Source organism: Trichomonas vaginalis, chromosome IV, assembly GCF_026262505.1.
Source record: "Trichomonas vaginalis G3 chromosome IV, whole genome shotgun sequence".
Taxonomy (NCBI): domain Eukaryota; phylum Parabasalia; order Trichomonadida; family Trichomonadidae; genus Trichomonas; species Trichomonas vaginalis.
Genome location: NC_067206.1, coordinates 37,911,581 through 37,932,893, shown reverse-complemented (window position 1 = coordinate 37,932,893; position 21,313 = coordinate 37,911,581). Strand labels below are relative to the sequence as shown.

At 33.7% G+C, this 21,313-nt stretch overlaps 8 protein-coding genes and 2 pseudogenes across 10 annotated transcripts, besides 2 other annotated features; 6 read left to right on the top strand and 4 right to left on the bottom strand.

Moving 5' to 3' along the window:
* Positions 1-13,580: part of a mobile genetic element that runs on past the window's edge.
* TVAGG3_0241020 (uncharacterized protein) lies at positions 394-798 on the top strand (the record flags this gene model as incomplete). Its single annotated transcript, XM_051227682.1, has 1 exon — positions 394-798. One exon carries the CDS (start codon positions 394-396, stop codon positions 796-798), a length of 405 nt encoding a protein of 134 aa, XP_051112668.1.
* On the top strand, positions 1,627-2,289 carry TVAGG3_0241010 (uncharacterized protein; the record flags this gene model as incomplete). Its single annotated transcript, XM_051227681.1, has 1 exon — positions 1,627-2,289. One exon carries the CDS (start codon positions 1,627-1,629, stop codon positions 2,287-2,289), a length of 663 nt encoding a protein of 220 aa, XP_051112667.1.
* On the top strand, positions 2,685-3,623 carry TVAGG3_0241000 (organellar and viral DNA polymerase type B; the record flags this gene model as incomplete). The annotated part of the gene is made up of 1 exon (XM_051227680.1): positions 2,685-3,623. The coding sequence occupies one exon, from the start codon at positions 2,685-2,687 to the stop codon at positions 3,621-3,623; it is 939 nt and encodes a 312-aa protein (XP_051112666.1).
* On the top strand, positions 4,334-4,945 carry TVAGG3_0240990 (organellar and viral DNA polymerase type B; the record flags this gene model as incomplete). Its single annotated transcript, XM_051227679.1, has 1 exon — positions 4,334-4,945. One exon carries the CDS (start codon positions 4,334-4,336, stop codon positions 4,943-4,945), a length of 612 nt encoding a protein of 203 aa, XP_051112665.1.
* TVAGG3_0240980 lies at positions 5,034-5,866 on the top strand (annotated as a pseudogene). The gene has a single exon. A coding segment is annotated over exon 1 (833 nt).
* On the bottom strand, positions 7,239-7,658 carry TVAGG3_0240970 (protein of unknown function, DUF4108 family; the record flags this gene model as incomplete). Its single annotated transcript, XM_051227678.1, has 1 exon — positions 7,239-7,658. The coding sequence occupies one exon, from the start codon at positions 7,656-7,658 to the stop codon at positions 7,239-7,241; it is 420 nt and encodes a 139-aa protein (XP_051112664.1).
* On the bottom strand, positions 8,061-8,932 carry TVAGG3_0240960 (annotated as a pseudogene). Its single transcript has one exon. A coding segment is annotated over exon 1 (872 nt).
* A 508-nt stretch (positions 13,581-14,088) lies between the features above and the next one.
* On the bottom strand, positions 14,089-15,350 carry TVAGG3_0240940 (protein of unknown function, DUF4106 family; the record flags this gene model as incomplete). Its single annotated transcript, XM_051227677.1, has 1 exon — positions 14,089-15,350. A coding segment is annotated over one exon (1,262 nt), but the record flags the coding sequence as incomplete, so codon positions are not given.
* A 38-nt stretch (positions 15,351-15,388) lies between these two features.
* Positions 15,389-15,926, bottom strand: TVAGG3_0240930 (protein of unknown function, DUF4106 family; the record flags this gene model as incomplete). The annotated part of the gene is made up of 1 exon (XM_051227676.1): positions 15,389-15,926. A coding segment is annotated over one exon (538 nt), but the record flags the coding sequence as incomplete, so codon positions are not given.
* A 2,239-nt stretch (positions 15,927-18,165) lies between these two features.
* Positions 18,166-21,313: part of a mobile genetic element that runs on past the window's edge.
* Positions 19,477-20,165, top strand: TVAGG3_0240920 (protein of unknown function, DUF4106 family; the record flags this gene model as incomplete). The annotated part of the gene is made up of 1 exon (XM_051227675.1): positions 19,477-20,165. A coding segment is annotated over one exon (689 nt), but the record flags the coding sequence as incomplete, so codon positions are not given.

Sequence of the window (21,313 nt, the reverse complement as noted above, 5' to 3'; positions counted from 1 at the left end):
CCTTCCAGAAATAGTGGTGAACTTGACCTTGGGCTTCACGACCTTGCGCAAGTAGTCTTTTACGCAGTCGTTAAGTTCAATTAGGTAAATTGCCTCGTCGGTAGGTTCGACCTCGACCATTGCTACTGTCAGTAAAAGTACTGCTACTGTCAGAAAAAGTACTGCTACTGTCAGAAAAAGTACTGCTACTGTCAGAAAAAGTACTGCTACTGTCAGTAAAAGTACTGCTACTGTCAGTAAAAGTACTGCTACTGTCAGTAAAAGTACTGCTACTGTCAGTAAAAAGGAAAATTTGAGAGGGTTTTCGACGATAAAGTACTGCTACTGTCAGTAGCAGTACTGCTAGTAGCAGAGATTTTTATCGTTGTGGTCCGACGGTTAAGCCACAAACGAATGTCCCACGTCCCACCAACCCAGTCCATTCCCAAACCAGAGGAACCTAAAGAACCACAACAGTCTCCTCAGCAACCTCAGTTCCAGCAAGTACCTCCGATTTACTACCAATTTCCACCTCAAGGTTACTACCCACCACAAGGCTTCCCGAACTACCCTCCTCAGCCTATGCCTTACTTCCCCAACCCTTGGATGTTCCAGCAAGCTCCACCCCAGCAATTCCAATCTCAGTCCAAATCGAAGAGAGACCAAGAGTTCGAAGAAGGTCTGAACCGTTTACGCAAAGAGTATGCCACAGCTCCAATTGAGAGAAAGTTGTTCCCGGACCAAAAATATAATTTAGGTGAAGAGGTTAGATCTCACCTGTTTTTTCACCTCTTTTTTCACCCTCTTGAATTTTCATGAATTTCCTTAAGATAGAAAAAATAAAGTTAGTTTTATTTTTTTATTTTGTATAAAAGATATGATTTCAGGGATTTTTTTGACGAAGTGTAAACCTTCACTTCGTCAAAAAATAACAGTTATCTAATGAAAAAGTGTCATTTTTTTCATTTGACGAGAATGTCGGGTAGATGGTTAGATCTAACCTCATTTCTAACCTCATTTCTACCCTCTTGAATTTGTCAAGACTTCTTCGTAAATGTTTTGTCATGACTTCTTCGTAAATGTTTTGTCATGACTTCTTCGTAAATGTTTTGTCAAGACTTCTTCATAATGAGTGTAAAGGACCCAAAAATAATGTTTAGGGTAGATGGTTAGATCTAACCTCATTTCTACCCTCTTGAATTTTCATGAATTTCCTTAAGATAGAAAAAATAAAGTTAGTTTTATTTTTTGTATTTTGTATTTTTTTGTATAAAAGATATGATTTCAGGGATTTTTTTGACGAAGTGTAAACCTTCACTTCGTCAAAAAATAACAGTTATCTAATGAAAAAGTGTCATTTTTTTCATTTGACGAGAATGTCGGGTAGATGGTTAGATCTAACCTCATTTCTAACCTCATTTCTACCCTCTTGAATTTGTCAAGACTTCTTCGTAAATGTTTTGTCATGACTTCTTCGTAAATGTTTTGTCATGACTTCTTCGTAAATGTTTTGTCATGACTTCTTCGTAAATGTTTTGTCACCTCTTTTTTCACCCTCTTGAATTTTCATGAATTTCCTTAAGACAGAAAAAATAACGTTAGTTTTATTTTTTTTTCTAACTTTTTATCTTGTAGGTAAGAACAGAAATGTCAGTCGAAGCAAAAACATTCACTAACAAATCTAATGGCGAAACATTCACAAAAGGCACTTATAACGGTATTGAAGTCTTACGTAGAGACAAGGATGGTTACATTAATGCAACAAATATGTGTCAGCAGTTTAGGAAAGACTTTAGAAAGTTGTTGGAAAATAAGTCCTGGGAAGAGTATTATAAGGCATTTTGTGAAGAATATAGCAACCGCCGGAATTCCGACGGTTGCTTTTTATACAAAATTCATGCAGGAATTCCTGATGAAATCAAACAGGTTAGAGGAACGTATGTAGACCCAAGACTTATAAACTATATAGCAATGTGGGCTTCTCCAAAATATTGCATAGCAGTTGGAAAAATTATGGACTCCATAGACAAGAAAGTTCATGAGAAGTTAGATGAAGAAGAACTCGAAGATACAGTAGAGAATGCTAAACCTTTGTTTGAAGAAGAAGTTGGAAAAATGTGCGAAAAACAATTAGAACATGAACGTGAGATATGTTATGGTTATAGAAATTCTCCATACGAACTAGACCAATGGGAACAAGAAGATTTAAAGAGAGAATTTAGAAAATATGAACTCGCTAAGATAGCATTTGAAGCTGCAGAAAAGAAGTTAAAAGTTTGGGGTTGTTTTGTACAAAAATACTGTGAGTAAATGAACCATTTATTTTTATTGAATTCACCAAAAATAAAGTTTATGTTAGCATGTTAGATCTCACCTGTTTTCTCACCTGTTTTCTAACATGGTCTAAAACTCTCGAAAATCATGAAATTTACACCAAAAATAAAGTTTATGTTAGAATGTTAGATCTAACACGTTTTCTAACACGTTTTCTAACCTCTTGAATTTTCATGACTTCTTCGTAAATGTTTTGTCAAGACTTCTTCGTAATGAGTGTAAAGGACCCAAAAATATAATTTAGGGTAGATGGTTAGATCTAACCTCATTTCTACCCTCTTTTTTCACCTCTTGAATTTTCATGAATTTTCCCGAAATAAAAAATAAAGTTAGTTTTATTTTTTTTATTTTTTTTATTTTGTATAAAAGACATGATTTCAACAATCGGCACAACAACAATTCAAACAACAGCACCAAACTCGTTAGTCATGAATCCAACATCTATGTTAGTAGAGATGAAAAGCTTCATTCCTTCTTCATATACTTTTGAAACAGAAATCCAGAAGATAAAGCAAGAACTTTTAACAAGTAATTTAGACTGTAGTGCGAAAGATGAAACAAATGAACAGTATCTTTATGAAATGCAGGACCTCATCGACCATTTGCCTAAACTACCTGAAATCCAACAACAAAAACTCACTATTCCTGAATTCGACGAAATTGAAGTCAAAGCAACTGACTCAGTAGAAATAAAGAAGTTCATACGAAAGGTAAACTATGAGTTTCTAGGATTTCATTGCAACCATAAGGTTATGGACAAAGATTGCGACATGGTATATAAGAACATCTCTGACATATATAAATCTGAAGAATTTAAGACCTACGACAACTTTGTTTCGTTAGTTGCTGAATGTGTATGGCAGATAAGAGATAAAGATAGAAGAGGTAAGGTATCGAACAAACAAATAAGACCCGCTATGTTTGAGATGAAGAGAGCAATTGACACTTTAGTTGTTTTAGCTGGTTTTATTTCAATGTATAACGCAAAAATGAACCCGCAATGTTCTAAATGTAAAGCAGCAATGAGGAAATATAACTACTCCGTCAAAGAGATAGAAAGAATGAGAAACGACTATGCAGACTTAAAGAAAGAAGCAGAGAAGCCGGTAGAAAATAAAATGGACATGTTAGAATTTCTGAACAAAAACTATCCAACAGCAGAAGATTTCCTTCTATCTGACGTCAAGAAGAAGTATAAAGAAACTTTCGGTATCGTTAAAACATTCGATGTACTAAAAGAAGAAATAGAAGCTACGAAACTGTTTAGAGTCTCACGAATTCATAACGTTTACCATGTAAAACGCTTATAAAATAACTGGGGTAGAAAAGAGGGTAGAAATGAAGTTAGATCTAACCTTCTACCCTAAACATTATTTTTGCTGAATTCAGCAACAAAATTCTGAGTAAAATAATTTTTAGGGCATGTGTCAAACCGTTGAGTTTTCACAAAATTCCAAAAATAACGTTTACCATGTAAAACGCTTATAAAATAACTGGGGTAGAAAAGAGGTGAGAAAACAGGTTAGATCTAACCTTCTACCCTAAACATTATTTTTATTGAATTCAGCAACAAAATTCTTGATTTCAGGGATTTTTTTGACGAAGTGCAAACCTTCACTTCGTCAAAAAATGGCATATGGCATGTGTCAAACCGTTGAGTTTTCACAAAATTCCAAAAATAACGTTTACCATGTAAAACGCTTATAAAATAACTGGGGTAGAAAAGAGGTGAGAAAACAGGTTAGATCTAACCTTCTACCCTAAACATTATTTTTGCTGAAAAATGACCAAAATTCATGAATTTCCTCATATGCTTGCTTCCCTCGGAAAACCGAGAGAAGAACAGCGAGACCGTTTTTTTTCTGGGTCGCCAAAACTCTATGAAAATCGTGAAGAACAGCGAGTAAGTAAAAAAACTTAGTCGCCAAAACTCTATGAAAATCATGAATTTCCTTAAGACAGAAAAAATAAAGTTAGTTTTATTTTTATTTATTTTTTTATTTTGTATGTAAGAACAGAAATGACAAACATTGAGTTTGAAACAGTTAGAAAGATAGACAATGACACCAAAGTGGTTAGAATAGGTGATTTAAACGTAAGATACTCAAAGAAATACAACAAATATTCTTTGTCAGACATTATATCTCCATCTGGAAAGAAAACAAACGACTGGGTTAGAAATGCTTCAACTCAGAAAATTTTGACAAGAAATCCTGAGCTTATGATATCGGTAAGATTCTATGGAACTGCAGCATATCTTATAGACAAAAGTCTTATACCAATAGTTTTGTTATGGTTAGACCCAGTTGTTGGATATAACTTCATAACATATGGTTCATTCGATACGGAACGTTGCAGTGAAGGCTTACTTTACATCGTTCAGAAACCGAAGGACTTCAATACAAAAAGATATAAGATAGGAAGAACATATAATATAACTCAAAGATATGACAGTACAGTCAATAGAGTCAAGGTTGTGTTTGCTAATGATATGAGAGCTGCAGAAACAGAACTACTTGAAAAGTTTGAGAAAATGTATGGTGCTCCCATAAAAGGTAAAGAAACGTTTGAAGTAGATGAGATAGATAAAGCTATAAAATTATTTGACGAAGTTGCTGAAAAATACATGTAAAGCGTTTATTTTTGGTCTTTTGTGAAAGTCAGAAAATAACGCTAATTTTTTATAAAATATTTTTTTTATTTTGTATGTAAAGACAGATATGTCAACAACAGAGAACACAACAACAGTTATAGTTCATGAAGCCATAAATGAAGAATACGAGTACATACAGTATAACAAACAACTCCGTCTCATTCGTTCGGTCAAAGACGATATGTACCAAATGCAAAGTATTTTGAATGCTCTTCGTTCTACAAAGCAAGCATATCATTGGTTTGAAAACCAACAGACAAAAGAACTTTTAGAAGAATTTCCTCATATGATTGCTTCCCTCGGAAAACCGAGGGAAGAGATTCCGTATGAAAATCGTGAAAAATTGCCAAACGGTTTGAGAGGATATTATGTACATAGACTTCTTGTAAATGCTGTTGCAATGTGGGCTTCGCCTCGTTATGCTTGGTATATTTACAGACTTCTTGACGAAATTCATAGACATGAACGTGAAGAGATGGAAAACAAGCTTGAAGCAAAAGACAAAAGCATTCAGAAAAGAATACCACGTTCGGTACCAAAAGGAAAGGAAAAGAACTATAAGTATATGATTTATACTGAAGAGTTGGAGAAAGAAGAAGATAAAGATATGGTTATGTTGCATTTAGTCAGAAGAAACAACAAAAGCTTTTACGACCTTGCTAAGATTTACAAATCTGACAGAAATTGGTTCTATCGCGAAAACTTACCGATTTCAATGACCCCAAATGAAGATGTGAAACAAATAGTTCAAGATACGTTACCTCAAACACACTATGATATGAAAGGTTGTACAATACTTACCTTCAAAGAAGACTTACCGCTACTGAAGGAAAAAATAACAGAGTATTTTGACAACTTCAAACAAGCAGAGTAAATGAACTCTTTATTTTTCAAGCTTGACTTTTTACAATTTGAACTTTGTTTGCGTAGATATGAATTCTGAAAGAAGTATGAGGGTCTTGTATGACTTTGTACTTCTCCCATAGTTCATGTCTGTCAAACTTACCTGCCATGGACTCTTTCATAAGTTCCATGAAATCGTCTTCGGACAATCCGGGGAAAAGTACAATGTCAGTAAGTATTCTTTTAACATCCTTACTTAAACTCTTTGCTGTCTGTACACAAATGACAACTGAGATGTTAAAGTGTCTGAGCTTCTTAAGAATTCGACACATATCTTGTTCTCTATTCTTTAACAAAGGATGAGAGGCGAAATCATCTAAGATAAGAAGACATCTATGAGGGTAAGTCTTCCAATCGTAAGATTGCAATTTCTTCGAAATGTATTCTATCTCTTTCTGTTTGTTTCTGAAGTGTTTCTTCTCTAATATTCTCTGCATTTCCTCATTTGGGTCTTTAAACTTAGAATTTATATACTCATTTATAGCATTATACTTCAAAACTCTTCTTTGGTACTTCTTTATCCAATCTAACAACTCAGAGTCTTTTATACATACTAACTTAGACTTCTTTATAATATCTTTGAACGAATTGACGGTTTGGTCAAATTGACCAGAAGTACTACAAATGACTACTAACTCATAGAATGGGTTCTTCTCATCTAGTTCTTGTTGTTGTGCAGCCATTTTAAGATAAGTGAAAGTCTTACCCGACCCAGGTGGTGCAATTAGACCTGTTATACCATTCTGAGCAAATAAGAACTTGTCATGTATAGGCTTTATCTGAGCATTTTCTAACTTCCTCTTGTTCTTGTTTAAAACATTCTCAAATTTTTTGTCAATGTCAGCAAACTTTTTTTCTAACATATTTTTAGAAAAATTAAAATTTTTATCTTTTAGAAAATGTCTAGCGATTTCGCTATCTATATTCGAGACAAGCTTTTTCGACAGCAAAACATCTGTCGACCATAAAATCTTACATAGTGTAAACAAGAAAGGTGAATTTGTTCTAAAGTTCTGTTTCTGGGAATATGACAAGAACCATAAAACATTAAGCAGAGAAGTCTTAAAATTTGTCAATGACAGACTTGTTGACAGAGATGACGCCTCTTGGAGAGATGAAGTCCAACAAAACTTCTTAGAATGCAAAGAAGACACATGCGCTGTTCTTGAAGATGAAATAGAAAACAGAATAGATGAGCTATTAAAGGACAAAGAACTTTTACATAAATATAGTTGCGCCAAATTTGACATAACTCCACCAGAAAAGAAGAAGAAAGAAAAGAAAGAAAAGAAAGTAGAAGAAGAGAAGAAAGAACCTGAACCAGTTCCAGAGAAAAAGAAATTTGACATGTAAAAATAAAATTTTATTTTTAGAACATTTCTGGGTCAATGTCAATGTTCTCTTCCTCTTTAGGAGTAAACACTGGCTTAGACTCTAAAATCTTTTTACCCAATTTACCTTGAACTTCTACAACTTTAGACTCATAATATTCATAGTCGTCTGCTTTCTTTGGTTCATAAGGTATAACAAGTTTGTATGCTTTGCCTTCTTTAAGGTTTGAAAACCTTCTGTCAAAACTTTCTTTGACTGCTAACAAACCTTCTATGTCTAAGTCTTCAAATTTCGCACCATTTTTAGTCACAATAGCAAACTTAACTGGTTCGATGTTCCAAACTTTGCTGAATGAAGACTTTTCAAAATGGTAGAAGTAAACATTCAAATATGTGAATGGGTCTAGTTCTTCTTTAAGTCCTGACATGTACTTGTTTACTGAGATGAATTTTGCCATCTTTTTCTATCGGATAAAAAAAATATTTTTTTTAAAAATTTACTCATAAAAATTTTTCTTTGTATATACACCTTTCTGTACGTCTAAAAGACTTTTGACATTTGCCAAGAATGTTCGTTTAGACGCTGTCATATAACCATATTCTTGACAATATTGTTTATACGAATCGTACAATGACCTTTCATCTAAACACTCAAAGTCAGTTTCATCTATGAACAGTTCATATACACTCTTGTTTGCTTCTAACAATGTTTGTCTCTCTTCGGTATGTGGAATTTGTCTTGGATTGAACTTTGAAATATCTAATGTCATAAAAATGAGAACAAGTGGTTGTAAAAGTCAGATGTCAAAGTTTCTGCTAAGTCGTCAAAATATTCTGTATCTTGCATATGAGAATCTGACGTTCTGACAACTACATATCTTCTGTCAGAACTTTCTAACTTCATCGGAACAGCATTGTTTGAAACCATAATGAAGTTTGCAACATTTTCACAAACTCTTTGGTCTTTATATTTTCTTTCAACAACTCCAACTTTATCTGTTATAAGACTCTTCAAAGCATCTGAGTTTAAAACTTTTGTTGTATCTATACTTTGAAGTTCATTGCAAACTATAAGTTTCATATTCTCAATTGAAGAGTTAAATTTACCGCAGATGTTTTCTAAGTTTGTCATATTAGGGTTCGAATAACCTTCTAACAGTTTGCACAAAATATCTGTAAAGAATGTGTTCTTACCAGTTCCTTGTTTTCCAATTATAATGAGAGCAGTTTCATTTTTAGCACTTGGATGTTGTAAGATGTTTGCAAACCAACATAAGATATACTCATAGACTCTTTCGTTTCCATTGCATATAATTTCTTTGACATGGTCTAACCAAGCTTCTATAATATTTTCTTTCCATTCTACTTGTTCATATTTATATCCAGTGAAGATAGAATAGAAGTTTGGAGAAGGTGTATAGAACTTTATACCTCGAACTGAAAAATCTTCTAACTTTGACAATAAGATATCCCAAGCATCTAACATCTTCATGCCAACTTGTACACTTTTATTTTCTTAAGTTTCTGTCTACATTCTTGTTCTGAAAACTATTGTTGCTCTTGGTTTGTTAAAGACAACATCCCATTCTTTCATGACATAACATTCTGGGGCAGAGTCAACATAAATGACTAAACGTTTCAAATTCTCGACTGCTTTGTTATAGTCTCTAAATGGACACATATTTCTGAATGCTTGGAAGTCATAAAAATCTGAAACATCTATTCTGTACATTTTTATAAAAAAAAAAAAATATTTTTTTTATTCTTGACTTTGTTGTTGCATTTGTTGCATTTGTTGTTCTTGAGCTATTTGTTGTTGAAAGTTGTTCTTGTAATACAATACTTTCACCAGTTGCATCTTCCAATTCGAAACTTTCTGCCGTCATTGACAAATACATAGGACATAAAAGTTTTACAGGAACAAAGTTTGCGTCAACTAATGTCAACGTTATACTTGCCAAAGTGTTTGAGTTCACTAAGGTTGAAAATTCTGCATTCGAATGAACAATAGGCAAACCAGCAGAGAAAGTATTGTTTATACGCATAAGTATCTTTTGGTCATAATAGTTTCTGTCGACATTCGAATAACACTTTGAACCTAAGTTTGAAACAATATATAAGATTGGTGTGCTTAATGTCAATGGAATAGACATTCCTTGTATGACACCTTTTCCTGTTATAGGAAACTGTTGGTAGTAAAAACCAGAAATAAGTTTTGTATTATAGCTCATATCGTTTATAGTAAACTCAGTCGGACATCCAAACATAATGAAACCTGCTCTAGTTGCAGCACATGTTACACCGTACTTAAAGTATTAAATAAGTCAACAAAACCTGTTGGTGGTATATCTGAGTAAGTATCTTCAAAGGAGTATTTTTTACCATTCACAACAATAAAGTCTTCTGGTGTCAAAAGAGCAAAACAGGCTTTAGTCGTCATTGTGTTTAAGGTTAGTTTACAATACCGTCCTTGAGGACTTTGTAAGTTTGTTGTTATAGAATTATATGACCCAGGGTTTTTAGTCGTAATAGTATAAACATTATGTCTTCTGCCATTTATATATATTTAAAAGTTTTTCTGAAAGTGGAGAAGAACTTCATCTAAACTTTCACATGGCGTTTCTTGAAGTTCTCTGTCTAAGAAGTTCAAATATTTTGTAAAGACATAGAACTTTCCTTTGTCTACACGAACAAACAAAACAGGGTCTTTCATATCGTTCAAAAGTGTGTAAAGTCCTTTACATGAAATAAAGTCTATATTATTTTTCTTCAAACATCTTTCAAGAAGTTTTGACATTTTACTTAGCAAATAAATTTTAATGAAATGTTGTGGTCGTCAAATATTTTTATGACGTCTGGGAAACTATACTTTAAGTTCAACGTTTCACCTCCTTTCATAACGTATATCTTGTCAATGACATTATATGAAACACCACAGCAACTAATGTCGGGTTCTATTTCTTTGATGTTTATATCGTCTGCCTCTGTCAAAAGTTTCAATAGTTCTTTCAAAACTTCATGAGGTGCAATGAATATGAGTTCACTTTTACAGGGTTGTGTTCGACCAAGTTTAACATTATACTTAAAGCTTGACAAATCTTCTCCTGAGTTTGAAGTTTGTCTTTCAGTTGTTGGTAGTCGTTTCGAATATCTGCAACAGAACTTAAGTCTCTGCTAACTTCAGGATATGTTGGTTCTTTTACAGGAACAATTGTTATACCATCTTCGTCTTCGTATGGTTTCCCCACTTCAACATCTCTGTCTTTGACATTGACAATAACACTTTGACTGTTTGTTTGAGTTGGTGAATTTAACTTCACATCTGCCACCGCCATTAAACCTTTTGAAACACTTACGCTTCTATTTTTCGGAAATGACATTTTACTTAGAATAAAAAGATGGACGTATTCGGATATCTTATTGAATTGAAGCAGAACAAAGTTTATACTCACAAACAATACAAATACATTGACAGAATAGTTCTTTATACAAACAATGGTAAATGTTATAGAATAGCAATATTTGCTGAACCAAAATATTTCCATAAAGCAAAGAAAGTTGGTATAACTGAAATGGTGAAAGTTCTTGACGTTGACAAAAATATAACAACAAAACTTACAGATATTTCTAAAGGTAAGTTTATCTTACAATATTATGTCAAACTGGCGTACTGTCAATATTTGACGGAGAGAAGTCAGTTCAAGAACAACTTACTGACCTGCTGCCAAAATCTGCTCGATGGAAGCTGTCGTTATGCCAATCTGAGGAGCCCCAGCAGGTTTCATCGAACGAATCTTCAAAGAGCATCTTCCGTGAAAAGTGCTATTGTTTTGTAAACTTCTTTGCTCTCAGTTCATCTGGACCGTCTCTGTCACCAGTATATTGTATTTTGTACAGTACCAACAGTTGAAATACCACCCATAAAGTCTTCTGAGTCAGCAAATGGAATGCCAAGCCAAAAGTTTGAACGGTCTCCATTTGTATATTGAGTTTTTTGACCTCCTGTATGAGTCCATACTTTCACATATGGCATAATAGAACTTTGCATTTCAGGGTTAATGGTTGTTGTGAAGTTGTTGTTAAAGTTCATAGCATCTAATGTCAAGTTGTATGACCTCATATCCTCAACTGTAGAATATTCTTCTCTTGATAATATTTGCCATCTATGTTTATATGATATTTAATACCGGGGTTGTAGAAACAAGAATAGTCATTTATAGTTCGTCTGAACAGTACAAACATAGTATCTGCATGTTTCATTGCAGTTGTTAAAGCAATATCTGTTCTTGCACCTGGGTCAGCACTTTGGTTTCCAACTTCACCTGCAAAGTCTTTGACAGATATTTGGTGTATAGGGAACATAAGTGGAACTGCAATATATTTGGCAGCTAAAGCATTTGAAATATCTGGGTCCAACATATAGACTGCAAGTCTGCTTTCTATTCTCTTGCATTCAAACTTTTCGCATGTAAACTTAACTGGGTCCCAAGCAGTTCCAGCAGCATTGAAATAATAGTTTACTTCATTGTTGAAGTTTGAGAAACCAAAGTCTAAGTCAACTTTGTCTTTGCAAAATTCGGCGAATGACGTTTGATTTGTTCCCTTTACGTCTGTAATAGTGAATGGGTCTTGTGTTGGTGCAATGACTAAGTTATTTTTGCTTGGAGTAAGTTCAATAGAAATTTTTCCTGCCCAGTTTGGTAAGTATCTTAAAAACCTGAAGATGAGGAAAGATGACAAAGGAACTCTAAGTTTCAGTTTTACTTTAGTGGCAGCAGTTCCATCTGAACCAGAAAGGTTAACATAAACTCCTGGAACGTTAGGGTCAAGTCTTCTTATTTTCTCAATATTTGCATACTGGTCTGTTTGTTCTCTAGCTTGTGGTTGTACTGAGTTTCTCAAAGCGAACCATTCATAGTTTGCCCATGTTACTGTTTGAACTAAGTCAGAGTTAGAATATATCTTATATCCCATGAAAACTTCTGGAGCATATTGGTATCCGACATAGAAAATTCCATTGCAACCTTTCTTGTCAGACAACTTGGCAGAAGGTTTTATTTCAATGTCTTGTTCCACGTATAAGAATGAGTTGTCAATAGAAATAATATGAAACCTGTCGCAAGCAATATCTACTGTTGTTGAAGAACCTTCTCAAACTCACCTACGTTTCCATAAGAAACAGCAGTTGTATATTCGTAAGTTCCAGGAACTATTTCTGACCTTCTAATGGCTTGTCCATTCGTTATACCATTCGGAAACATTTCCGTTCATGGCATCCAAAACTGTTGCGTTATATTCTGAGCGGCGTACATTTCATATGGGTAAAATAGAATAGTTGGATTTATATATCATAATAGAACCCACTCGACCAAGCTTTACTTTCTTCCTGACTGAGTTTTTAACTCTTCTTTTTCCTTCATTGCCACTACTTTCACTAGATGAAGTTACTTCTTCACTACTTTCACTTTGTTCTACTCTTCTTCTTTGGTGTCGCTTTATGTAACTTGCCCTCTGCTTCAAGTTGTTGCATCTTTGCCTCATGTTCACCTAGTATGTTGTAAATTTTCCATGTCCTTTTTGCCTTTGGGCTCTGGTCGCCCATCTCAGGTAACCTATATCCTAGAAAGATTTTGTCATAGTTTGTATTTGAGTCTTCGCTTATTGTTTGCATGACTCTTTCCTGAGTTTCCGGTTCAAGCTCTTCAAACAGAGCTTGTCCATATGGAATAAGCTCGTTTCCAAATATATGTTTTTGTAGCCATTCTGGTTTTCTTTCCATGTTACCAATAATATCTTTTGTGAATGGGAAAGCTTTTACCCAATGTTTCAGTCTTGCGTCATTTATTTCTGTAGTTGGTTTTATTTTGTCAAGGAACATGTTTTTCAATACTAACATTTCATTTGGTACTGTCCATTTGAGTTTTCTTAAATATTCATCCCTTCTATTCATTGTCTGCAAAGTAAGTTTTTATGACATTTTGTAAACTTTCGTTTGCAAGGTCATGTACAATAGGTTCTCTTCCTTCTATCTCCCTAACTTTCTTTCTAAACTCTTCACCAAATATACCATCTCTATGGTTCTGTGTAGTTCTTTGAGATAAATGTTCTAGAACGTCAGGTGTTATATTTCCATCAGCCATGTTCATTTCATACTGGTCCAAAATATCTGCATGTTTCATATCTTTCAATGGCATTAAAGCCGCGCTGAAAATACCAGCTATATCTGGTTCACCATTCACTTCCATTGCGTCTACAACTTCTTGGAATTGTGGTTGTAAGTTTATGAACCACCTATCCGGATTAGCTTTATGACCCCATCTCATTGTAGTTCCATAGTCTGCAGAAACAAAAGTAGGTTTGTTTCCATATTGGTTAGGTTCTGAATGAACTTTAAACAATGTTTCATTTCTATATGTTTTGGTGAAATTTAACCTTTTATTTTCACCGAGTTCAGCCAAAGATTGAACGTTATATGGTCGTAAGTAAAAAGGATTGTTGTATTTGCGTACACTTTCTTTCAGTACTTCCATTCTATGCTGAATATTTTCATCTGATGTTGGAGTCTTTTGTATGTCGGCGAACATTTTTCGATATTCTTCTACTATGTCAGCCGAATTTTTCTTAGACTCTTGGAAAGATTCCATATTCCCCGCATACACTTGTTGAGGGTCAAGATTTTTCGGCTGTTCCAAATCTTCATCTAGTTCTGTGAAGTTAGTTTCCAAAGGAGGGACTTGTTCGTTTCCTTCAGGCTCTTCTAGCTGTTGTTGCTGAACTATTTCTTCCATGTCTGGTTGTATCTGAACTTCTTCCTGTGGAGTTTCTTGTACCTCATCTGCTGGCATTTCATATATTCCGAGACCGTTTTTAAAAAGTTCCCTATCTAAGTCATCCGGACTCATAAACCTTTCTTCTTTCGTTCCGTCTCTATTTTTTACGCGTTTCATGAAGAGAGTTGAATTATCATTTAGCTCTGACACCAAATATCTCGGAGTAAATTCATCCATGTCATTTGGATGATATGCTATTAAATCATATCCCTTAGCGAGCTTGTATTTTCCAGGTTTGAAATTATATCCCATTTGGTGCTGAACCATAAAGCTAAATAGGTTCGGGTCAGTATTTCCTTCCTTGAACTTTCTAATAGCTTCTTTATATCTGTCACTAAAGTCAAGAGTATCTGGGTAACCATAATTTTCCTTAAGCATTTTTAAGAATTCTTGGTTTCCTTGTTCTCTACTTCTTTTATGTCCTTGCTCTGTTTGTGGTTGTTGCTGTGCAGTGTTTTGAACTGTTGGTTGTGGTGCAGTGTTTTGAACTGTTGGTTGTGGTGCAGTGTTTTGAACTGTTGGTTGTGGTGCAGTGTTTTGAACTGTTGGTTGTGGTGCAGTGTTTTGAACTGTTGGTTGTTGTGTTGGTTTTGGTGCATGCCTGTGTCTGTGTCCATGTGACGATGTAAATGTTTTAGGTAGTCCTGGTGCAGGTGCTTCTCTTGGAGGGTTTGGTGGTATATAAGTTCCACTAGCTAGTATATAAGTTCCACCAGCTGGTATATAAGTTCCACCAGCTGGCACATATGTTCCATCTGCAGCATAATGTCCTACCTGACTTTTCGTTTTTAAGAAAGCATTTACTAGGTCTGTTTTGGTCTGTTGTAACTCTTTTTCTTGACTTTCCACAACAGTTGCTCTAACGGCGTCATAGGCACTTTGAACTGCCTGTCTCGTTGCTGCATCTGTTATTTTCGTCATATTTTGTGCTACTTCTCTTAACTCTTTGTCGAAACCTTCAGACTTCAGTTTCTTTCCAGATGAGAAGTCGTTCACTAGTTTCACCTTACTATGAAGAGCTTCGAAGGCGTTCTTAAAGTCAGCATTCATTAAAGCTTCATTTGAACTGTCTTCATCCGCTTGTATTTTTGTCCTTATTGACCCTATAAGTTGGGCTGCTTTGGCGTTGGCTTGGGCATCTAACCAGTCATTATTAGCTTTTATATATTCTGCGCTTTTCATTGCCTTTTGCATGGCTGCGTCGTTATTTTTACTTTCTTGTGCTAAGTTTTCATACTGTACGGTTTGGTTTTGCAACTGTAAAAGTTTTTCTGCCTTTACATTTGCTTCAACTTCTTTTTTATACTCATCGCTATCCATATATGTCTTCAGGGCTTTTTGTTTTATTTCTTCATCTTTCAGTACTTTATATTGAGTAGTATGGTTTTTCAAATTTATAACATCTTGTTCCATTTTTGCTACTTCTGCTGCTTTTTCTGACACTTTTTTCGCATATTCCTCTGTACTTAGTTCTTTCAGTTGTTCTTCTTTCTTCTTTTTCTCTACGTTTAACTCATTGAGTTTCTTTGTGTGTCTGTCATATTCTAGTTTCTTTTCGTTTTCACTTATTTGTTTCTGTATGTCTATGTTTGACTTTTTGACATCTGTTATTTGATTTTTGAGTGAACTCAAATTCATTTGACTTTGAGGGTTATAAGCTGTTCCGTCTGCAGCTCCACCATAGCCTGCCATTTTCGCTAAAAGTGCCGCTCTTAAACCTCCACTCTGTGCACCAATAACTCGGTTTAAAAGCATAGGGTTGCTTGACATTTGTTGCAACATAGTGGGGTCATTCATCATTTGTTGTTGCAACTGTTGTTGTGGTGTCAGTTTTACTATTGGATGTTTCAATGCTCCCTTCCTCTTACGTATATTCTTACGTAGCTTACGTGGCATTTTAAGTGAAGTTAAAAAGCGGTTTTTGACAGATGTTTATATGACACTTTTTGTTCAGCACAAAAAACTACTCGGTCAAACTGTTGTCAGTTTTGTAAAATAACCGTCCTATCTCATTCTATAAGGAGAAAAGGCTTCTCAAAGTATACTTCCTTGGAACGCCTGTAACTTTTCCTGTAGCGACGTTAGACCCTTACTTGTCCGGACAAAGTTATACTAAACATCTTCAGGGCTAGAGGGCACGAAGTGCCTGGAAGCCCCACTACCTTTTTTTTAATTCATTCATATTTTACACTTCACACCCAATTAGAATGCAGTTCTAGTCATAAGTGTAATCTTATCTGTGAATTAAAATCAAACAAATTCTAATAATAAAGTAGAAGTGTTAAATACAAATACAAAACAACATCTACTAAACACACCTTAACTAGAAAGAATGTGTTTAATCTTAATTTTTCATTGTTTAATATTTATTTTCCAAATTGATGCATTTCTTGATAAACTTTATCGCATTGAAGTTTTCTATAAAACAAAAGGCAATCAAGAATAACTGTTCTTTCGAATTTCTATCCTGAAAAGTGGACTGAGATATCTCTTTGGGCTTTGAAAGATATATTATCTATTTTTTTGATTCTTTGATGACAGAAACACAAACTTCATGTCCACTAAATGTAACAACTTCTACCATCTGAACCATAATCATCAAATGTTCCACCTCCAAAACATCATGAACCACATCCTGAAGTTCTGAGGTTGTGTTAATCTCCTTTACAGAATTTACCATTATCAAGGTTGATGCTTCCTCATGTTTTTATAGAATCTTTTTCTAGTAAATTTTTTCAATGTAAATAAGTAAGAACTACTTTTTTATTAAAGATATATTGGCTGATGAACCAAAAAGAAGAGAAATATCAAGATCGAGTGTGTAATTCTTTTTTTGCTGTTTCAAATATATAATAGGATTTTCTGCATAACAAAATGCAGATGAAAAATGGGAAAGATTGTGAGTAAAATAACTTGTAACATTGTTTGTAAACTTAGCTCCATACATATGTGGGTTGGAAACATCAATATAACATCCATCTATTTTAATTTCAGAACTAAAACCGAGAAAATAGTATGAAGGAATACATCTTAAAATACTGCAATTTTTAATATGAACAATTGCAGATTGTGCACCACAAACATTCCATAATATACTTCTAAAATATTGCAATTGAAAAGTTCAAATATTTCTGTGCCACTTATATGGTCTAATGTCATGCTTTCTGTATGACCGCTGGTTGCATTAAAAAAGGTAGAAAATGAAGTATTAGATTTGACAGAATATAAATAAATTGTGTAAAAATCATCACGCATTATATGTTCATATGACACATTAATTGATTTAATTTGGATTTTGCCATTTTGCAAAAAAATGTTTCCGAATCCACTGGCATAACAATCATAAAAACTTTTGGTTAAAGAACTATCATGAATAAATTTTTTAAATTCTGATGTGTTTGTTACATGAATGAAGCAATAAACACCAAAGTCGTCTTGATCATCAACTATGGAAGCATAACTGCAAATTCGATCTTGAATAAATTCGCCTTCTTGGCTATATGAAATACAACCACCATTTTCTGTGTTGCTGCAGTTATTAAAAAGTGTAGTATCAATAAGAAATTTGATTGCAGTGTTGTTTGTTTCGAGATGAACAGAACCTTGCGTATTTACTGAGTCAAAGTTACATGATGAAACATGATAATTATATTCTCTTGCATCGAGCTTAGTGCTTTGAAACCTAAATTCTTCTTTAGGTAAATTTGCTGGGAAATATGAATCCCAATGAGCGTGATAGAAAAGTGACACTAGAAAAGTGACACTTAACCTTAAATTTCCAAACACTATTTTTTGATTGTATTTTGTTATTTATATATGTATATATTTATATATGTATATATTTATATATGTATATATTTATATATGTATATATTTATATATGTATATATTTATATATGTATATATTTATATATGTATATATTTATATATGTATATATTTATATATGTATATATTTATATATGTATATATTTATATATGTATATATTTATATATGTATATATTTATATATGTATATATTTATATATGTATATATTTATATATGTATATATTTATATATGTATATATTTATATATGTATATATTTATATATGTATATATTTATATATGTATATATTTATATATGTATATATTTATAAGTACAGTATACATTGTGCGTCGCCTGTAGCCTACAGCTACAGTCACCGACACAATGAAAAAAGTGACAGAAAACTGACACCATACGGGCGCGCATATGTACGCATATATGTGTAAAAATAAACGTTCATATGTAAACTAACCTTTATTCACTAGCAGGAGCTTTGTTGTTCGCTTCCATTAAAATGTAAACTTTACGTGTCAAAAAATTCTGTCACGTAAACTATTTATGTTGAGATTGAGTACCAGACTCTAATATAAGTTCAACCATTATATTAGAGTCTTTAGGAATTTCATATGGTTCTTTTACATAATATTCCTTTTTTTGACCATCAGTTGATTCTTCAACTCTTTTGAATGAAAAGCGCTTATAAAACTCAAACACGAGTGCATCTTTATAACCAGTGATATCGTAAAATTTTGGTGGCACAAGCTGTTCATTCACATTACATATAAATTGTTTGTTATCATGAGCAATATTACTCAACGTTACTAAAGGCTCAAGGAGAGGATTTATTCTTATCTGATAACCGACAAATTTATATGTTGGTTTGCCCTTTCGCTCAAGGATAAACCTGATATTCGCTATAGTTATGAAAAGCTCATCAAAGTACTTATATGTTTTTTTATCTTTATCATTTTCGTCAGTGAAATCTGCTATGGTAAAACTATAATATACATGCATTCGCGAGATATATTTTTTTTCCCATAAGTCTAAAAATTTTGCTTTCGATGGAATTACTTTTTGCGTGAATGTTCTACCATGGTCATCTTCCCAAACAAGCTCTGGTTTTCTTGATGTTGTGTCTGTTTCAGTGGTTTCTAATAACGCAGTGATGAAATCCAACACATCTCCTAGGGACATGTCATATTTATAATTCAAGGCATTTTTTTCTATACTACTGTATGAAGGTAATGTTATGATTGGTGATGTACCTTTTCTTAATACATTCAATTTATTTTCATTTGAATCATAGTAACAATCAACAAATTCTCTACTTGCCTCAGTCATTTTTTCCATAAGACCTTCATTCAACTCCTGTGTAGTCATGTTGGGTTTTATGTAATATCTCATGTCAAACCTTTTTTTCACTGATTTTGATGAATCTGTCATTTCTAATGGAATAGCAAGAAACTCAAAGTCTGGATGCTCAAGACTTATCTTTCTTATCTCAAGAGCTTTTGACGCAGGATATTCAATGAAGTCTCTCGGTAATTTATATGAGACTGTATTACCACTTATCGTGCCATCATTCATAACATGTTCATAGTATAATCCATCATATTTAGACATTTTATATGTAACTAAAAGATGGAGAAAGTTATTAATCAAGTAGATAAGATTCTTCATGATGGAGCACGTAAGAATAGTAAAGAACTAAACAATGCACTCATTATGCCATTTTCTGATGATTATCCATTTTGTACTAATGGTGTTTATTTCTACTGCGGTAAGATGGGTTCAGGTAAGACATATGGTGTTATTCGTCATATAATGATAACAGACCGCTTCACTAATACTCCATATTATGACTCAATAGTTATCTCAGCAACATCAGGAACAATGGATAAAACAGCGAAGACATTTATGAGTCAAGTTAAAGCACCAGTACTGAAAAAGGATGATAAAGAACTTATGCCTTATTTAATGAAGAACGTTAAGATGAAAGCAAAGTATTACGCTATTGTTGAGTTCGTTCAAAGTAAGTTCGAAAAAATTTCAGAGGAGATGGAACACATCTTAACAAAGCATCAACTAAGGAAACCTGATGGAAAGTTTGAGTATAAGAAGATTGCAATATATGTTGTAAAGAAGTTGAACAAATATCCTTTCACAAAGTATCCCAGTAATTCTCTATTAGTGTTAGACGATTATGGTGGTCATGACTTATTGAATGACCCACGTTCACCATTAGCGAACTTCATCACTAAGGTCAGACATTATAACTATACTGTTGTCATCATGTGTCAAACATGGAGACATATATGTTTAAACATTAAGAGACTATGCACTGACTTCGTTATCTTTCAAGGTTATTCTATGAGAGACTTTCAGTCAATGATTGAACAGTCAGGAGCAACAGAAGATTGGGAAGAGTTATGGAACAAATACAAAGAGCTACCAACACCTCGTTCATATATGGAAGTTCATATAGTTGCAGGAAAGACGGACTTTAAAGAAGTTAAGCAACAAAAGATGACATTATTTTAAGAAGAAATAAATGGGTTTTGGCGATTATGTTAAAGCTGGATGGGGTATGGTGAAAAAAAATCCTGGTCTTGTAATAGGTGCTGGATTTAACATTGCTAACAAACTTTTCCCTCAAGTTGGTCAAGTCGGTGGTGTTATCGGTAGTCTTGGTGAAAGAATTGCAAAAACTACATTAGGTGAAGATAATGCATTAACGAAGAATCTTAAAGCATTCAATAAAGCTCTTGGTGGTGACTTCAGTAGAGACAAGCCTGTTGAAACACCTATAGTTCAACCTCAACAAACTATTGACAACAATAAGTATAACGCATACATTGGAGGAGCTATTTGGAACAATCATAAGCCATTAGTTCAGTCAGTACGTGTACTATCAGACATGCCATGGATTAATGCTATTAGTGGCACTATACGCAGATAATATATTTTTATGAGGTTTAAATGAGTGAACAAGAGAGGAAACTCATTGATGAACGAGTTAAGAAATGGGAGAATGAACGTCCGATAATTCGTACCATAATTAGCGATCAAAAGTTCAAGCAGCATACATTTGATTTTTTGCGCGATATATATAATGATCTTGCTTTTGATTACAATGCTAGGCAATACTTTGAGAAAGAATATGTTCAAAAAGGTCGTATTAATTTCCCAATGAGAAGAGAAGGCTTTTTGATTACATCAACATATACAGCACGTGGTAGAGACCCTTTTACAGACGCGGTTCGTAACTTTAAAGCACGTTCTTCTATTAATGATGATCCAGATTTCTACATACCTTATTTTCGTCCACCTTCGCATCCTTTACGAACCAGTGATCCTGGATATGACGCTAAACGAAGATATATAGAGACGAAATTAGCTAAATACAAGGAACCTAAGGATCCAAGGACTGGAGAAGTAAAGGAATCACATGTCAAGATAAATAAGCTTTACAAAGTAG